Here is a 15,435-nt window from a genome sequence, read left to right on the forward strand (position 1 = left end):
GAAGAATATATCATCATTACTGTTTTACACCCACTTTTCCATAGGTTGGAAAGGTTTTCTGAAGCAGTCTTTCATGGCTGGATGTCTTTCAGGTTGTCAACCCTTTAGTATTCTGATTACTTTCTCAGGTCTAATGCTTATTTAATTCATGTTGATTTAAATAACTCATGCGGAATCTTGTAGCTTTGAAAGTTTGATGATGTTATTGTTTATTTTTAGCATGGTGTTGTAGGATAAGTGTAAGAGGCTGGATCCAGTCAGTTTGAATATAAAACAGGTAGAATATTTTGGGCTGGATATGGCTGGTTTAAATACTAAAGGGTTAGACCACAACTTTGGATTGAATTGCCTATGTTTAGTCCACTGCAGGAGAAAGGCCCCAGCCTGTTCTCTCCACCAACCATGGTCTGATGTGGAGGCTGTGAATTTGAGCTTGAGATCACACTGGTTTGACAAGCCTACTCTGCCACACTGGCTTGACATGGCTCAGCAGAGGGGTGCAGTTTTTTATACTCTTACCCAAAAGTAACCTCTTATGACAAAGTCACTGTATGTGCTTGTCAGGATACAGTGTAACTATTTTGAAATCAAGACATACAATAACGATGGGAGAGTACATAAAATATTATACACAAATGCCATAAACATGGCCACAGCCTTTGGATTGGAACACAAAGAAATACTGGAAATTCATGGACTCTTCATTTATTTTCCCTTCTATTTCTTTCTCACTTCTTTCACTCTGATTCTCTTCTCACACTCCCTCTTCCATCCACACAATTGTGTAGAAAGAAAGGAACAATACAAGAAATAAGACAATCTGTCATCCTACTGGTAATAAGACAAAATCTTTAGTGCCAGTGCCATGATAAAATGCTCTGAGAACAAACTATGAAGTGATTGGTGATTTGAAAGGCATCCAGCAACAGAGTTTATGCCAAAAATGGTAAGCATGAATAAGACATGGTCTACAACCCATATGTGGAGGCGCAATGATCCAGTGGTTAGGGCAGCGGACTCGCGGTTATAGGATCGCGGTTTCGATTCCCAGACCGGGCGTTGTAAGTGTTTATTGAGCGAAAACACCTAAAGCTCCACGAGGCTCCGGCAAGGGATGGTGGCGAACCCTGCGGTACTCTTCCACCACAACTTTCTCTCACTCTTACTTCCTGTTTCTGTTGTACCTGTAATTCAAAGGGCCAGCCTTGCCACACTGTGTCACGCTGAATATCCCCGAGAACTACGTTAAGGGTACACGTGTCTGTGGAGTGCTCAGCCACTTGCACGTTAATTTCACAAGCAGGCTGTTCCGTTGGTCGGATCAACTGGAACCCTCGACGTCGTAAGCGACGGAGGGCCATAACTCTGAATGAAAACTGACACAGTCCGTTAGAATCCATATCCATCTGGAAAGGCAGATATAAAATGATGGGTGACTTTCAATGCAGCTTGCAGATCCATGTTGCATTAGTATGTCCCATTTTTTTTTGGGGTGGGTGGGTATAGTTTCTGTAGCTGTATGCTTTCAGCCTTGATGGATCAAAATTCAGATATGTGACTAAAGAAAGGATTTGTGGAATTATCAAAATTCCAACCAGCTCTACATTATATTAAGAGCTTTGTCAGATTTGGTGTAATGGACTCTTCTGAGTTGACAATGTATGAGTGATTAGATACAACACTAGATCACTGTTTTCACATGATTTGGTAATGTCATCAATAAAATGGTAAAATGTCCACATTCTTATGTTTGTCAAACACATTTTACCCAAAATATCTTCAACACAGCAAAGGTATATAAATATTTATTTTGTATTTTATAAAGGTATTTATCATACATAATTACAAACTTCTATTATATAGATTACAGTAACTACAAGCCATCTGAAGAGCCTCTTTTGTGGTCACTTGATTTGCTACCAATAACAGCCAATCTTAAAGTCTAAAAAAAAAAAAATACACACTGGAGTGGTCAGTGGAATGTCTTTGATTATAGGTCTGTTTGAGTAGAACTGGCATAAGAATAAACAATAAACTTTGTATCAATAATTAATTATCACTTTACATAACACTGACCAAATTCCTCCATTCTCAAAGACATTTTTTAAATATACATTACGTCAGCACAAATAACAAAAAAAAAAAAAAACTACCAGAAAAAGAATTTACTATCTACTGTAAAGATGATTGGCAGTTGTGGCTGGCATATATATGCATGCACAGTTGAGTATGTGAGCATATGCGTATATATATGTGTGTGCTTCTGTATGCATATATGTAAAAAAAAAAAAAAACTAAAAAAAAAAAAAAAAAAAAAAAAAAAAAAAAAAAAGGACTGTCAAGTTTCAGAAATTGATAAGTTGGATGGCTGTAACTTAATATTACAATTTTGATCTTGCATTTCTCCTGTCCTGATACAAGCAGCAATTAACAAGAATAAGAAAAAGAAGGAAATCAATAAGGTCCGTGTGATAAACATGCAATGTAAGCAAGCTGGTTAATTAACTTTTATTTTGAATTTTTATTTACTGAGAATTTTGATGGACAGGATAGGAACAGGAACATGATCAGCATTTGCTATACCTAATGGTAAATAGAACATACGATTTAGCAAGGCTCCATAATACATATTATACATGGATGATAGGCTATAGCTAGAAAATCATCATCGCCATTTAATGTCCGCTTTCCATGCTAGCATGGGTTGGACAAATTGACTGGGGACTGGCAAACCAGATGGTTACACCAGACTCCAATCTGATCTAGCTAGAAAATGACTATATATATACATAATACAACCTGTTATAGTATGAGTAACTATAAAGATATAGTAGTAAATTTTAAACCCCATTTGTGTTATTCTTTTCATACTTATGTGACACCAAGAGCCAATACTGAGTTGGATCTAGGTTTATAATAATGAGCTTGGTACTTATATATATATATATATATATATATATATATATATATATATATATAGGTTCCAAATCCAATATAAACCTGCAGTACACTACCAGCACATGACACCTAATGGTTGCTTTTAACTCATAGTGAACTCAATGTTATAGTACCAAGCCGATTCTGGCATCCTACATGGTGGTGCGTCTAGATTCTAATGAATTCTTAACTAATCTACAAAACCTCGCCACAACTAACTCTGCCTGTGCTAGTGCCATGTAAAAAGCATTGAGTCCACTCTGTGGAGTGGTTGGTGTTAGGAAGGGCATCCAGCTGTAAAATCCCTGTCAAAACAGATACAGTATACTTGGGTAGATTTTCTATCTGGCCGGCTCCTGTCAACCATCCTACCCATGCATGCATGATGATGATGATAATATATATATATATATATATATATATATATATATATACACACATGTCATCATTGTTTAACATTTGCCTTCCATGCTGGCATGGGTGGGACAATATATATATGTATACACACACACACACATACATATGTAAGTATGTAGGGTGTGTGTGTATGTGTGTATAATAGCTAGTTGTAGAGTGTGTAATATACCTGGATGTAATAATGTAATTTAGCTAGCTATAATGAGATTTTATATATATATATATATATATATATATATATATATATATATATATATATATATAGCAAATTAGAGGGAGATAGGCAGGAGGAGAAATGTATAAATAGAGATTGAGAAAGAGAGTAGGCAGAGGGAAAGAAAGAGACTAGGCAGAGAGGTTGGGAGAAGGCACAAGCTTAACTCACGTGTGGTGTACTTTAGCTGACCTAGAAGTTCAGTTAATTACTTATACATTTAGAGATTAGGTACAAGTTCAGAACCAATCTGCAAATTAAATACGGTGTTAAAAAAATTATTGGAAATATTAAACATTCCCCATTTCGCACACACACAATTATGTTAATTTGTTCTATCATCTTTTTAGATAATATTTATTTTATGCTAGCATGGGTTAGATGAATACATGTTACTAAAGCATTACTTTATAGCTGAATGACCTTCCTATCATTAACCCCTACCTACTCATAAATAAGGGATTTTTCATTTCACTCACCCTTAAAAGTACAGAGCAAGCAGAATATGTTTTGGCATTTCTCTGTCAACATCACTGTTTATAGCTCAACACATCTTGCAAACATTCACACTGAAATATGCTTAGACACACACACACACACAGACAGAACTAGACCAGGTCATGAAAGTTACAAAAAAGGGTTATAGCTCAACTAATTAAGAAAAGAGTTAGACTAGATGAGATGAAGTTTGGTTGTATACCAGGGAAAAGCACTGTTGATGCTTTCTTTCTAGTGAGGCAACTGCAGGAGACATATTTAGTCAAAAATAAACTCCTGTACTTGGCTCTCTTTGACCTGAAAAGAGCCATCGACCAGGTCATTGTTTCTGGATCTGGCGGTTGCTACTCATTAAAGTGAGAGTTAATAAAGAATAGAGGAACAAATTTCCTATGCAGGAAGTTCACCAAGGCTTGGTTATCTGTCCCCTCTTATTTATCATAGTCCTCTAGGCTATAACAGAGGAGTTTAAGACCGGTTGCCTGTGGCAAATCCTCTATGTTGATGACCTTGTTCTTATAGGTGAATCTGTGGTAGAACTAGGAGTGGAAGCAAAATCTGGAATCAAAAGGTCTCACAGTTAACTTAGTAAAGACCTAGTTTTAGTAAGCAGAGAAATGCTAACCCTTTCAAGAAAATGGCTGTGTTTGATAAGCAGAAAGTATAGACAGAAATTCCATACAATGTGCTCAGTATAAACTAAGGACTCATATAAAAGGTGTTGAGGAATTGCAGGAAGATTAAGAGAAAGGGAAGACTTTGTTAGTGGCAGATGCACAAGAGCAGTAAATACTAAGAACTTGCAGGAAATAGATTTTCTTGAATGCCTAGGTGGTTTGCTCAAGGCTGGAGACAGCTTCTGTTGTCTAAGTGGCAATTGAAGAAGATGTTCTGAGAGTATAATTGCTACAATAAGAACTGGCTGGAGAAAGTTCAGAGAGTTATTACCGCTGTTGGTAACAAAAGGCCTGTCTCTCAGAGTAAAAAGTAGATTATACGACTCTTGTGTACAGACAGTAATGCTACATGGTAGTGAAAGGTGGACCATGAATGCAGAAGATACACAAAAATTAGAAATGAAGTGGGCATGCTCTACTTGATGTGCAGCAACAATGTGCACATCGAACAAACTGCAAATGTGGAGAGAAAAATTAGGAATACAAAGCATTAGATGTAGTGTACAAGTGAGAAGACTGCACTGATATGGTTATTTGATGTGTATGTATGAAGACAGCTGCATAAAAGTGCTGATTGCTAAATGTGAATGGAACTGGTGGAAAAGGGAGTACTCGGAAGGTGTGGGACAAGGTAGTGAGCCTCACAGAGAAGACAAAGGGCCAAGATGATAGATAATTCACTGTGTTTGTGAAGATCCAATCATCTCCTCCAATAATGAGGTCCTAAAAGTATATCATTTATGTCTATGTGTCCTTCACTCACTCTGTCCCTTTCAAGCATTCTCTACAATTCATATTCCTAATACTTGTTCTTCTATTACTCTTCTAACAATACTATTTTACTCAGCTGTTGTAACTATGAGAGCAGAATATCCTATATTTCCTCCACCTGTGTGGTACTGGTTACCCTGCTTTTTGGAACCACTTCTTTTGTTTGTCACCCATCTTGTATTGCTAATATCATTCCATACCAATTTATTTTCCACTGTCCTTTTCCTCTGAACACCATCTCATATCATCACTCTCCTCTCACAAGCCTTGTTTGTCATTCACTATATCTACCACTATATACCTCTGATCTCTGTCTTGGTTTCTGTACATCTGTTTCTCACTCCTATATTTCACAGCATCTCCCTACTTCTCACATATCTACAGTTTTACTATACTGCAGCTTTCCATCCACCGTTTACACACTGCCACTTATCACTTCCTCCCAGAGCCACTCCTATTTTCCATGACCATCTCCCCAAAATGAGAGGCTTTGTGTTGATGCAAGAGACATTATTATTATTCATAATGCAACAGAACTTTAGAAACTGTAGAGTTTTATATGAAATATAGTGTTACAATGCTAGACTGTAAAGCAGAATATATCTATAGATTTTAGTCCACACTATGTAATAAACATATTTAAACAATTTGTGTTTATATGCAGTATCTTCATGGAGAAAAAAATGGGATAAGCAAGATTAGTTCCAATCCTGTGCTGGAATTTCATTATGACCAAGAAACTCTCTTTAAATGTCCATGAAGACACAGCTTATAAATCTGTTATTACTAAGGGAGTAATCGGATAGATCAATTTTCATATGTAATGTATTCTTGGAAGTTAGTTTGATTAATAAACTACTGGTGTGTTAACTGTTTGGCTAAAATCTATAGATATACTTTGTAGTATACTATAACATTAAAACAAAACACTTAACATACCAGTTATTTACCATCATTTGTTTTGCTCCATTATTCCCCCATATTCAAAACCTGCCAGCATTGATTTTCACCCTCCATTCCACCAAAGTCAATAAACCTAAGTGGCAAGTATGTATTTTGCTCAATGCAATTGAATACACTCTTCAACAAATTCATGACCTTGTGCTAATATGAGAAATCAATTTTGATATTGTTAATACAGCAAACTGCTAAAATCTTGGACTTACAGTATTTTATTTATGCTTAGAATTTAAATCCTTACATGGCTGACTTTATTTTCATCTCTCTGGGCTTGATTGAAGAAGCCCTATTAATGTTACGGGATCAATTTGATTCATTATACTTTTATATTATTATTTAATAAGTTTAAGGTGGCAAGTTGGCAGAATCGTTAGCACGTTGGGCAAAATGCTTAGTGGCATTTTGTCTGTCTTTACGTTCTGAGTTCAAATTCTGCCAAGGTCGACTTTACCTTTCATCATTTCAGGGTTGATAAAATAAGTACCAGTCGAACACTGGGGTCAATGTAATTGACTTATCCTCTCCCCGTTCTGGCTGGCCTTGTGCCAAAATTTGAAATCATTATTTAACAAGTTTGTATTTAACTTAAAAACTGTCCCGTTATTATCATTGCTAATACTTATTATACATTACTTACAATTACACCTATCTTGAACATCCAACATTTGAATTCTCAGAATATACCAAATTTGTGACACATCATTTCACTCACAAAATATTGAGGTTCAATGAGATGGAAAACTAATCTCACGAACTTTCCTACAGCTGAAACACAACATAAATATTCCTAGTCTTAGTTTGGTTACAGAGGCTTAAGCTAGCATTGAGAAGAAGAGGCTCTGCTGAGTCAGCCACAGAAATGAGCCTTGTTAGAGCTAGTGTCCACAACAGACATTGGTTGTCTGTGAAATTTATGACAGGACTGAGTATCCAATTGCAGAAAATCTAACCCAGAAACCTCAAAAATGATGCAGTCGGAAACACCAATATGTGTCAACAGAGTCAGCACAAGATGTGCTATAAGTGTACATGTTTTGAAGTGTGTTGTGTGAAACATAGGCAGCAGCTATTTTAAAAATTCAGAGCAGTGTGTAAAAAAATGAAGCATGTAAAACTGGTGTTTGTGCATGTAATTAGTCTAGATTAGGCCACTGTCTGGTTTAACATCACAACCTAGTCCATGGGTGCCCTGAATGCATTTGCAACAGATCTCTTTCCCTCAATTTTACCAGCTGATATAGACCTTTAAATGTTTAAAAAAAAATGGAAAAGTGAATTTTATATTTTATCTTTTACTTGTTTCAGTCATTTGGCTGTAGCTATGCTGGAGCAACACCTGAAAGAATTAAAAAAAAAATCTGATACTTATTTTTATTGGTCACGTCTGATGAACTGCTAAGTTAAGGACACATAAACAAACTAACACCGGTTGTCAACTTGTGCAGTAGGGGACAAACACAGACACACATGCACATACACGTGCACACACACACGACATTCATCTTTCAGTTTCTTTCTACTAAATCCACTCACAAGGCTTTGGTTGGCTCAAGGCTATAGTAGAAGACATTTGTCCAAAGTACCACACAGACATACCTGCGTCTGTTCTCGAAGGAATAAAATAGATATATAAAAAATTATTAGATTAAGATTTCTTTCTAGTAAGTTTTAAACTAGTTTTTTTTTATTGGTTTCAGGCATAGAACTGTAGCCATGCTAGTGCAGTTTGTTGAAATCATTTTAGTCTATCATATCAGCCCAGTACTTGTAGATTGGTACTTATTTTAATCAAACTTGGAAGAATGATCAACTAAGTTAGTCTAGAGAGAATTTAAATTCAGAAGAGAAATCAATGTAACCAAATATCACAAGTTACTTCGCCTGATGCAATTTTGTCAATCTACCACTCAGTATGCTTTTTATATTTTCATTTTTAAAAACAGGGAAAACAGATTTTGTGTATGGAAGGTGCACAGGTACAATAAACACTAAAGATGTACAGAACCGAGTCAGTAGCTCCGAGAGCATGGGTGCTAGAATAAGAATAGGCTGGGCAAAGTTCAGAGAACTTCTACTTCTGCTGATAACAAAGGGCCCCTCTTTCAGAATGAACGGCAGATTGTATGATGCATGGGTGCTAGAATAAGAATAGGCTGGGCAAAGTTCAGAGAGTTCCTATTTCTGCTGATAACAAAGGGCCTCTCCCTCAGAGTGAAAGGCAGATTGTATGATGACTGCGTGCAAACAGCCATGCTACACGGCAGTGAAACATGGGCTGTGGCTGCCGAGGACATGCATAGGTTTGAAAAAAATGAAACTAGTATGCTTCGCTGGATATGCAATGTCAATGTGCATGAAGGACAGAATGTAAGCATCTTGAGAGAAAAGTTGGGCACAAGAGGCATCGGATGTGGTGTGCAAGAAAGACGACTGTGCTGATATGGTCATGTGATGCGTATAGATGAGAACAACTGTGTAAAAAAGTGCCCATCTCTAACTGTGGTGAGAACGTGTGGAAGAGGTAGACCCAGGAAGACATGGGATGAGGTTGAGGTGGTGAAGCATGATCTTCAAACGTTGGGCCTCATGGAGGCAATGACAAGTGACCAAGACCTCTGGTGATATTCTGTGCTTGAGAAGATTTGTCAAGCCGAGTGAAACCATAGATGCCAGTATCATGTAACAGGCACCTGTGCTGGTGACACATAAAAAGCAACTGTTGAACGTTGGGCCTCATGGAGGCAATGACAAGTGACTGAAACCTTGGTGATATGCTGTGCTTGAGAAGACTCATCAGGCCAAGTGAAATCGTAGTTGTGGCTGATGCCAGTGTCATGAAATGGCACCTGTGCAAGTGGCACATAAAAAGCACCCATTACACTCATGGAGTGGTTGGTGCTAGGAAGGGCATCCAGCTGTAGAAACCATGCCAAATTAGATTGAAATCTGCTGCAGCTCTCCAGCTCACCAGCTTCAGTCAAACTGTCTAACCCATGCCAGCATAGGAAGCAGATGCTAAATGATGATGATGACAATTTTTGATCTTATATTTTTGTATATAAGGCACCCGAGCTAGTGATATGTAAAAGGCACCCTTGCCAGTGACACCTAAAAAGTACACATGCTGGTGACACATAACAAGCACTTGTGCTGGTGCCATGTAAAGGGCACTCATGCTGGTGCCATGTAAAAAACACCTGTGTCAGTGACATGCAAAAGGCACCCATGCCAGTAATGCATTAAAAACACCCAGCAGTAGTAACCAACCCAAAACAGATGACTGGAGCCCGGTGCAGCCCTCAGCTTATTACCTCCAGTCAAACCATCTAATCCATGCTAACATGGAAAATAGACGTTAAATGATGATGATGATGATGATAAGCATGAAATATCCGCCATTTTTAATGAAAGGAAATGGAATAGTTTTTAATATTATGCTGTCAACAACAAGCACAAACCTCTTTGCAAGCATCTGGTCAAAAATTTTTTAAACTCTGCAGTCAGCAGAATTATGGATCAGAAGTTATTGGATAATATCTCCAATATTCAAGTTTTTACTCAGCAGCAGTGCCACTCCCCAGCTCGCACAAATGTTCCAAGTTTGTTATATGTTGCAGGAAACATCAGTCTAAACTGAACAAAAACTGGCAAGTATCCGCAAAACTCATAAGGCAGACTATTCAAACCAAGTAATTTGTCATTCACACAACCAGTTGCTGCTATCAGTCTTTTGCTATACTTGATGTCCTCTGTTGAATAATAGTAATACTGAAAATTTCTAATCTAGGCATACGGTGACAAAATTTTGGGAAAGAGAATTGTTACTGGTTTTAACACCAGTATTTGACTGGTATTTTATTTTATTGCCCATGGAAGAATACAAGGCAAAGCTCATTTTGTGGGCTTCAAAGAACTCAGAAAGGATCTATTTCAAAACGGGGGCACCAGTATTTTCTTAACGAAACACTTTGAAACTTGGGACACTGGTAGAATGTGTCATATAAAACATCTTTTACTCTTAGTCTTCTTAACAAGAAAACGTACATCGCAAGTTATTCCATGTTAAAGTTGTCGTATTTCTGTAATTTCAACCAATCACTGACGTCTATTCAGCTCAATAAATTTACTGCTGGGCGGTCATAAAAATGTTATTCCCTGTGACATATTTCATCCGGTTTAATCGTAATTTATACGCATATATTGTTTATATAATAAATTACGCTGTGCGTATCTATGTGTGTAACAATTTTAGAGTTCGGATTCTAGAGTTAGGGTTAGTTTTAGGGTTAGGGTTAGGGGATTAATACGATATACACCGTTACAGCGCTAACTGTTTTCAACTGAATAGATGTCAGTGGGTGCCCCCGTTTTGAAATAGATCCCTCAGAAATGTAACGGAACATAACAAAATGTTGTAAATACAATGAATTCATTGCTGTACTGGCCGATTCTGCCAGGTCACTGTTTAACAACAACAACAACAACCACAGTAATTTTTAAACTCCAATTTTAGCACTGAAAGATTAAAAGTGGAGAAATTCAATACCTTTTCACAATGGCAATCTTGACATGAAGTAAACAATGTAAAGTCTTAACAGGAAATTGAAACTGAATCTCATATACATTATAGAGAAATCACTGCACAGAGAGGGGCTTAGTCATTCTTCAGCCATACCATCACCTATCACCATCAATTAACTGGAGGCAAGAATGATTTCAGCATCACTAGTCAATAGACTTGCACAGACAAACAGATGTTAATGTGAACAAGATTGTGTATGTGTGATTCATACCAGTATTACTTATTGCTATTTGGGAAATGTACATGTGTACAAATATCTATCAGACCATACTCCCCCACCCCCACGCCACACACAATGGACTAGTAGTTAATATGTTGGCTTTATGATCCTCAGAGCCATAAGTTTGATTCTAGAACCAGGCAGTGTGTTCTATCTTGAGTAAAGCACTTCATTTTCACAGCGTTCCAGTTTACTCAACTGAAATGAATAACAGTCGAGTGCTTGTGCAGTGCTTTTGCACTTCATCTGTTCTATCCTGAATGTTGTGTTAGGTCAAGGGTAGGAGGGACAAGGTGGGTGTGGGTGGGGGGCATCTATCTATGACTGCTCACATCAACACAAGCACCTAAAAGAATCATTGAATGCATAATACATACTGGCAAGTTATATGAGATTTTCATACACACACACACACACACACAATTCATATTGATTCTACTTTCAGTATTGAGTTATTAAGTCTGCCTCTCAGTGAATATTCTGATGTTATTCTCAAACATGCTTTAAAATATTGACCCTCAATTGATTATACATGCACACATTTTTATACATACATATACATTTTATAATCATGTAAATACTAGTGATATATTAATATTTGTGCCTTAATCTTGGTTGTTATACTTATAATATTTCAGCCACTATACCTTCTATCCTTCTTCAGGTATGCCATATTCGGTAATGTTCTTAAAATTTCAAACTAAACCCCTTATTAAGCTCACAGGGACAGACAGTTTTCATGCTACTGTCTATATCAGGGATATTATAGTATTAGTTATTCTTATATGTTGCTAGATCATTATATTGAACCAGAGTTTATACAGACTGACTTATCCAGGGATCGAATTTAATCCCTGGGTTACTCTGTTTAGAAACTGAAAAGAAACTAAATCTGTCATGAACCTACAATATCCTGTGAGGGAGCTTGACAGACAGAAATACCATATGTCAATATCACTCACACACAGAAGGTTGTTTGTTATGACAGATCAGAGAATGATTATTGGTTTTGCATCTATAAAGCATTTAGCTGTATAGATGACACGTTAGACTCAAATGGCCGGAGGTATGAGAGATATGTGCGTCTCACTGCTTGACAACTGATGTTGGTTTGTTTACATCCCCCATAATTCAGAGGTTCACCAAAAAGAAACTGATAGAATAAGTACCAGACTTATGAAAATGGTACTTTCAAGCTAGTGTACCCAAGTATGGCTGAAATCCAATGATTAGCCAGTGTATAATAATGGTAATTCTTCATGTCACTGTCTTGGTTGTTTGAGCATTTCAGTCTCGTAATCACCTGTTGTAATACTGTGACTGTTTTGGGCCATTTCAACAATTTTCAGAGGGAAGGCCAGTTTACATTGGTTTAGTCGTTTATATATGTGAGGGTTTGTATACTTTTACTCTTTTACTTGTTTCAGTCATTTGACTATGGCCATCCTGGAGCAAATCGACCCCAGGACACACAAATACATATACGTATATACGATGGGCTTCCTTCGGTTTCCGTCTAACAAATCCACTCACAAGGCTTTGGTCGGCCCAAGGCTATAATAGAAGACACTTGCCAAAGTGCTACGCAGTGGGACTGAACCCGGAACCATGTGGTTGGTAAGCAAGCTACTTACTACACAACCACTCCTGCACCTATGTTAATGTAATTTATATTCTATTCTGTTTTCTTTGATAATTTTAACTTTTTTTGTTCATTTCTTTTGGCAAACTGTGTGCTATGACAGTTTTAGAATTAGTTATAAAATAAAACTGTAATAATTAAAAAAAGTCTGTAAAACTTATTTCACTTTCAAGAATTAAATATATATTTATCTTTCACTTGTTTCAGCCATTGGACTGTGGCCATGCTGGGGCATCGCCTCGAAGGGTCTAGTAAAATCTTTAATTTTTGATAAAATTTTTTAAATGTTTTTTTTTGAAGGTGGTGCTCCAGCATAGCTGCAGTCAAATGACTGAAACAAGTAAAAGAGTAAATAAACCCATTTCAAGAAAGTATCAAGCGGGCCGCAAGATAAAAGTCTGTGGGACGCATGCGGCCCGCGGGCCTCAAGTTGGCCAGCCCTGGTCAAGTAAAGCAAATCAACCCCTGACCTTATTTTGTTTTTTAATAGACGTACTATTCTTTAGGTCACTTTGGTTGAACCGCTAAGTCTGGGGGGGGGCGGGGCGTAAACAAACCAGCATCGCCTGTCACGAGGTAGTCACACACACGCACACGTAAATGACGAGCTTCTTTCAGTTTCTACCTACTAAACCCTCTCACAGGGATTTGAGTCAGCTCGGAGCTATCGTAGAACACTTGTCCAAGGTGCCACTGGGACCGAACCTAGAGCCATCTGCTGGGGAACCAAAGTTCTTGCGGTGTAGCCATGTCTGTGCCCATAAACTCTGGGGATGTTATTTCCACAATGTTATCCATATGCACATCGTGTGAGTGTGTGATTGTGTGTTAGATTATTCAACATTATCAAAGTTTCATATTTATATTTCCAGCCAACGATGGTATAGAATACCGCTACACCTTTCCATCAATAACCACTAATCACCTTGACAATCCTTCTAAATTCTGTGGAGAAAGGGATTGTCACATGATGATGATGATGACGATGAGTAATATCGGCTGTTAAGTAAATCATATCAGAATGTTTCGTATTGACACATCTTGACTCAGATTTCATATACAGGCACAAGTCCTCCGTCTTAACAGGAGTGGTTTTAATAAACATCCTATCCTATACGTAATACGATGTTGTTAATGAGTCCTGCCCAAAGCTATTTCAATCATAAATATCCTTCTTTATAGGCGCAATGCACCCAGAACATTTCCTAAATAGCCTTTAAGCATGATTTGATGAGGATTTGACTACTATTTCTAGAGGTCGAGCGGCTATGTACAGGCTCCCTCGTTAAAGGTTGATATTTGAGTGTCTATCAGAGACCATATGCCTCTGGTATGTTGCAAAGAAATAGTCAGGGGAAAACTGAAATTGCTGAAGTCAAAATCACGTGCTCTCGTCAACTTGTATATATATTTTTTTCTTTTAAATAAAGCTGGAGCCTTATTTTCGCAAGCTATGGCGGCAATGGTGGATGTGCTGAGGCAGCTAATGCGGATTCTGTTAGATTTTGAACACTGACAAACACACGGCATCGAATTAAATATGGGGTAAACTATATAAAACGAGCTTTCTATCTCCACGTTCTAGACTAGCCACAAACAATGCTATTTAGGCGATCGATAACAGGGGGTATAAAGCTACACACACATAATGATTTAGTTAACACGTACACGAAAGAAAGAGAGAGAGGGAGGGAGAGAGAGGGGGGAGAGAGTGTGTGTGCAACATTCAGTAAACAAAACTATAAACAACCCTATTAGAGAAAATAAATTAAACCCGAATCGAAGGCAAAGCTAGTGTGAACAGGCCTTATTGCAATAATCGACCTTCCCACTCCAACTTCCTCATCTCCAAAGCAACAAAGGTCCCAAAGCTGATAAAACAAGGTCGTAGGATGAAGATCGATGGCGAATAACAGAGTAACAGATTGCTTGTGAAGAGGCAAAGGAACGAATGATTTAAAGGGACAGCTATGGAACCGTTTAGGCAGGGCTGTAGCTAGCTAGCTAGCAAGATAGACAGATGGCATGTGCGTGTGTGTGTGTATGTATATGGGTAGGGGATATAAGAGGAGCGATGTAGTAGTTGGTTAGTCACAGGTTAACACTGGTGGAACAAACCTATGATTAGACTTTCCAAGCGTGACCAACACGTCTATTCAGACATAGCAATATATCCAGGATTACACTATTCAATCAATGTATGCTGTCAAGCAAGTCGAACGGCCACAGAAGAGGCTCTCTTGTTAATTTGGAATAAACCTAGTTAGACTGATAGATAAATAGGGTAGATACAGATACCATATCAGAGATACATAACATAGCCTGAGGGTTATGAAACACTGAGAAATAGATGAGTAAATAATTAGATAAAAAGACAATTACTGAAGAGTAGTTTGCATAACTAGATAAAGATAGAAATAATCTATCTATCTATCTATCTATCCATCCATCCATCCATGTACACACACACACGCGCATATATATATATATATATATATATATATATATATATATATA

General features: G+C 37.5%; 1 protein-coding gene across 4 annotated transcripts in view; it reads right to left on the reverse strand.

Annotated features, from left to right (window-relative positions):
• LOC106873711 (dual specificity mitogen-activated protein kinase kinase 4) overlaps positions 1-15,435 on the reverse strand; it is a 95,485-nt gene that overhangs the window by 35,114 nt on the left and 44,936 nt on the right. Inside the window, exon 2 of one of the 4 annotated variants that reach the window (XM_052966630.1) lies at positions 7,771-7,810. The exons of the other annotated variants lie outside the window; for them this stretch is intronic. Coding sequence (XP_052822590.1) covers positions 7,771-7,783 — 13 coding nt within the window. The 5' untranslated portion in view covers positions 7,784-7,810. The remainder of the gene's footprint in view (positions 1-7,770; positions 7,811-15,435) is intronic. 4 annotated transcript variants of the gene reach the window in all.

This window comes from Octopus bimaculoides, chromosome 3 (assembly GCF_001194135.2).
Source record: "Octopus bimaculoides isolate UCB-OBI-ISO-001 chromosome 3, ASM119413v2, whole genome shotgun sequence".
Taxonomy (NCBI): Eukaryota; Metazoa; Mollusca; class Cephalopoda; order Octopoda; family Octopodidae; genus Octopus; species Octopus bimaculoides.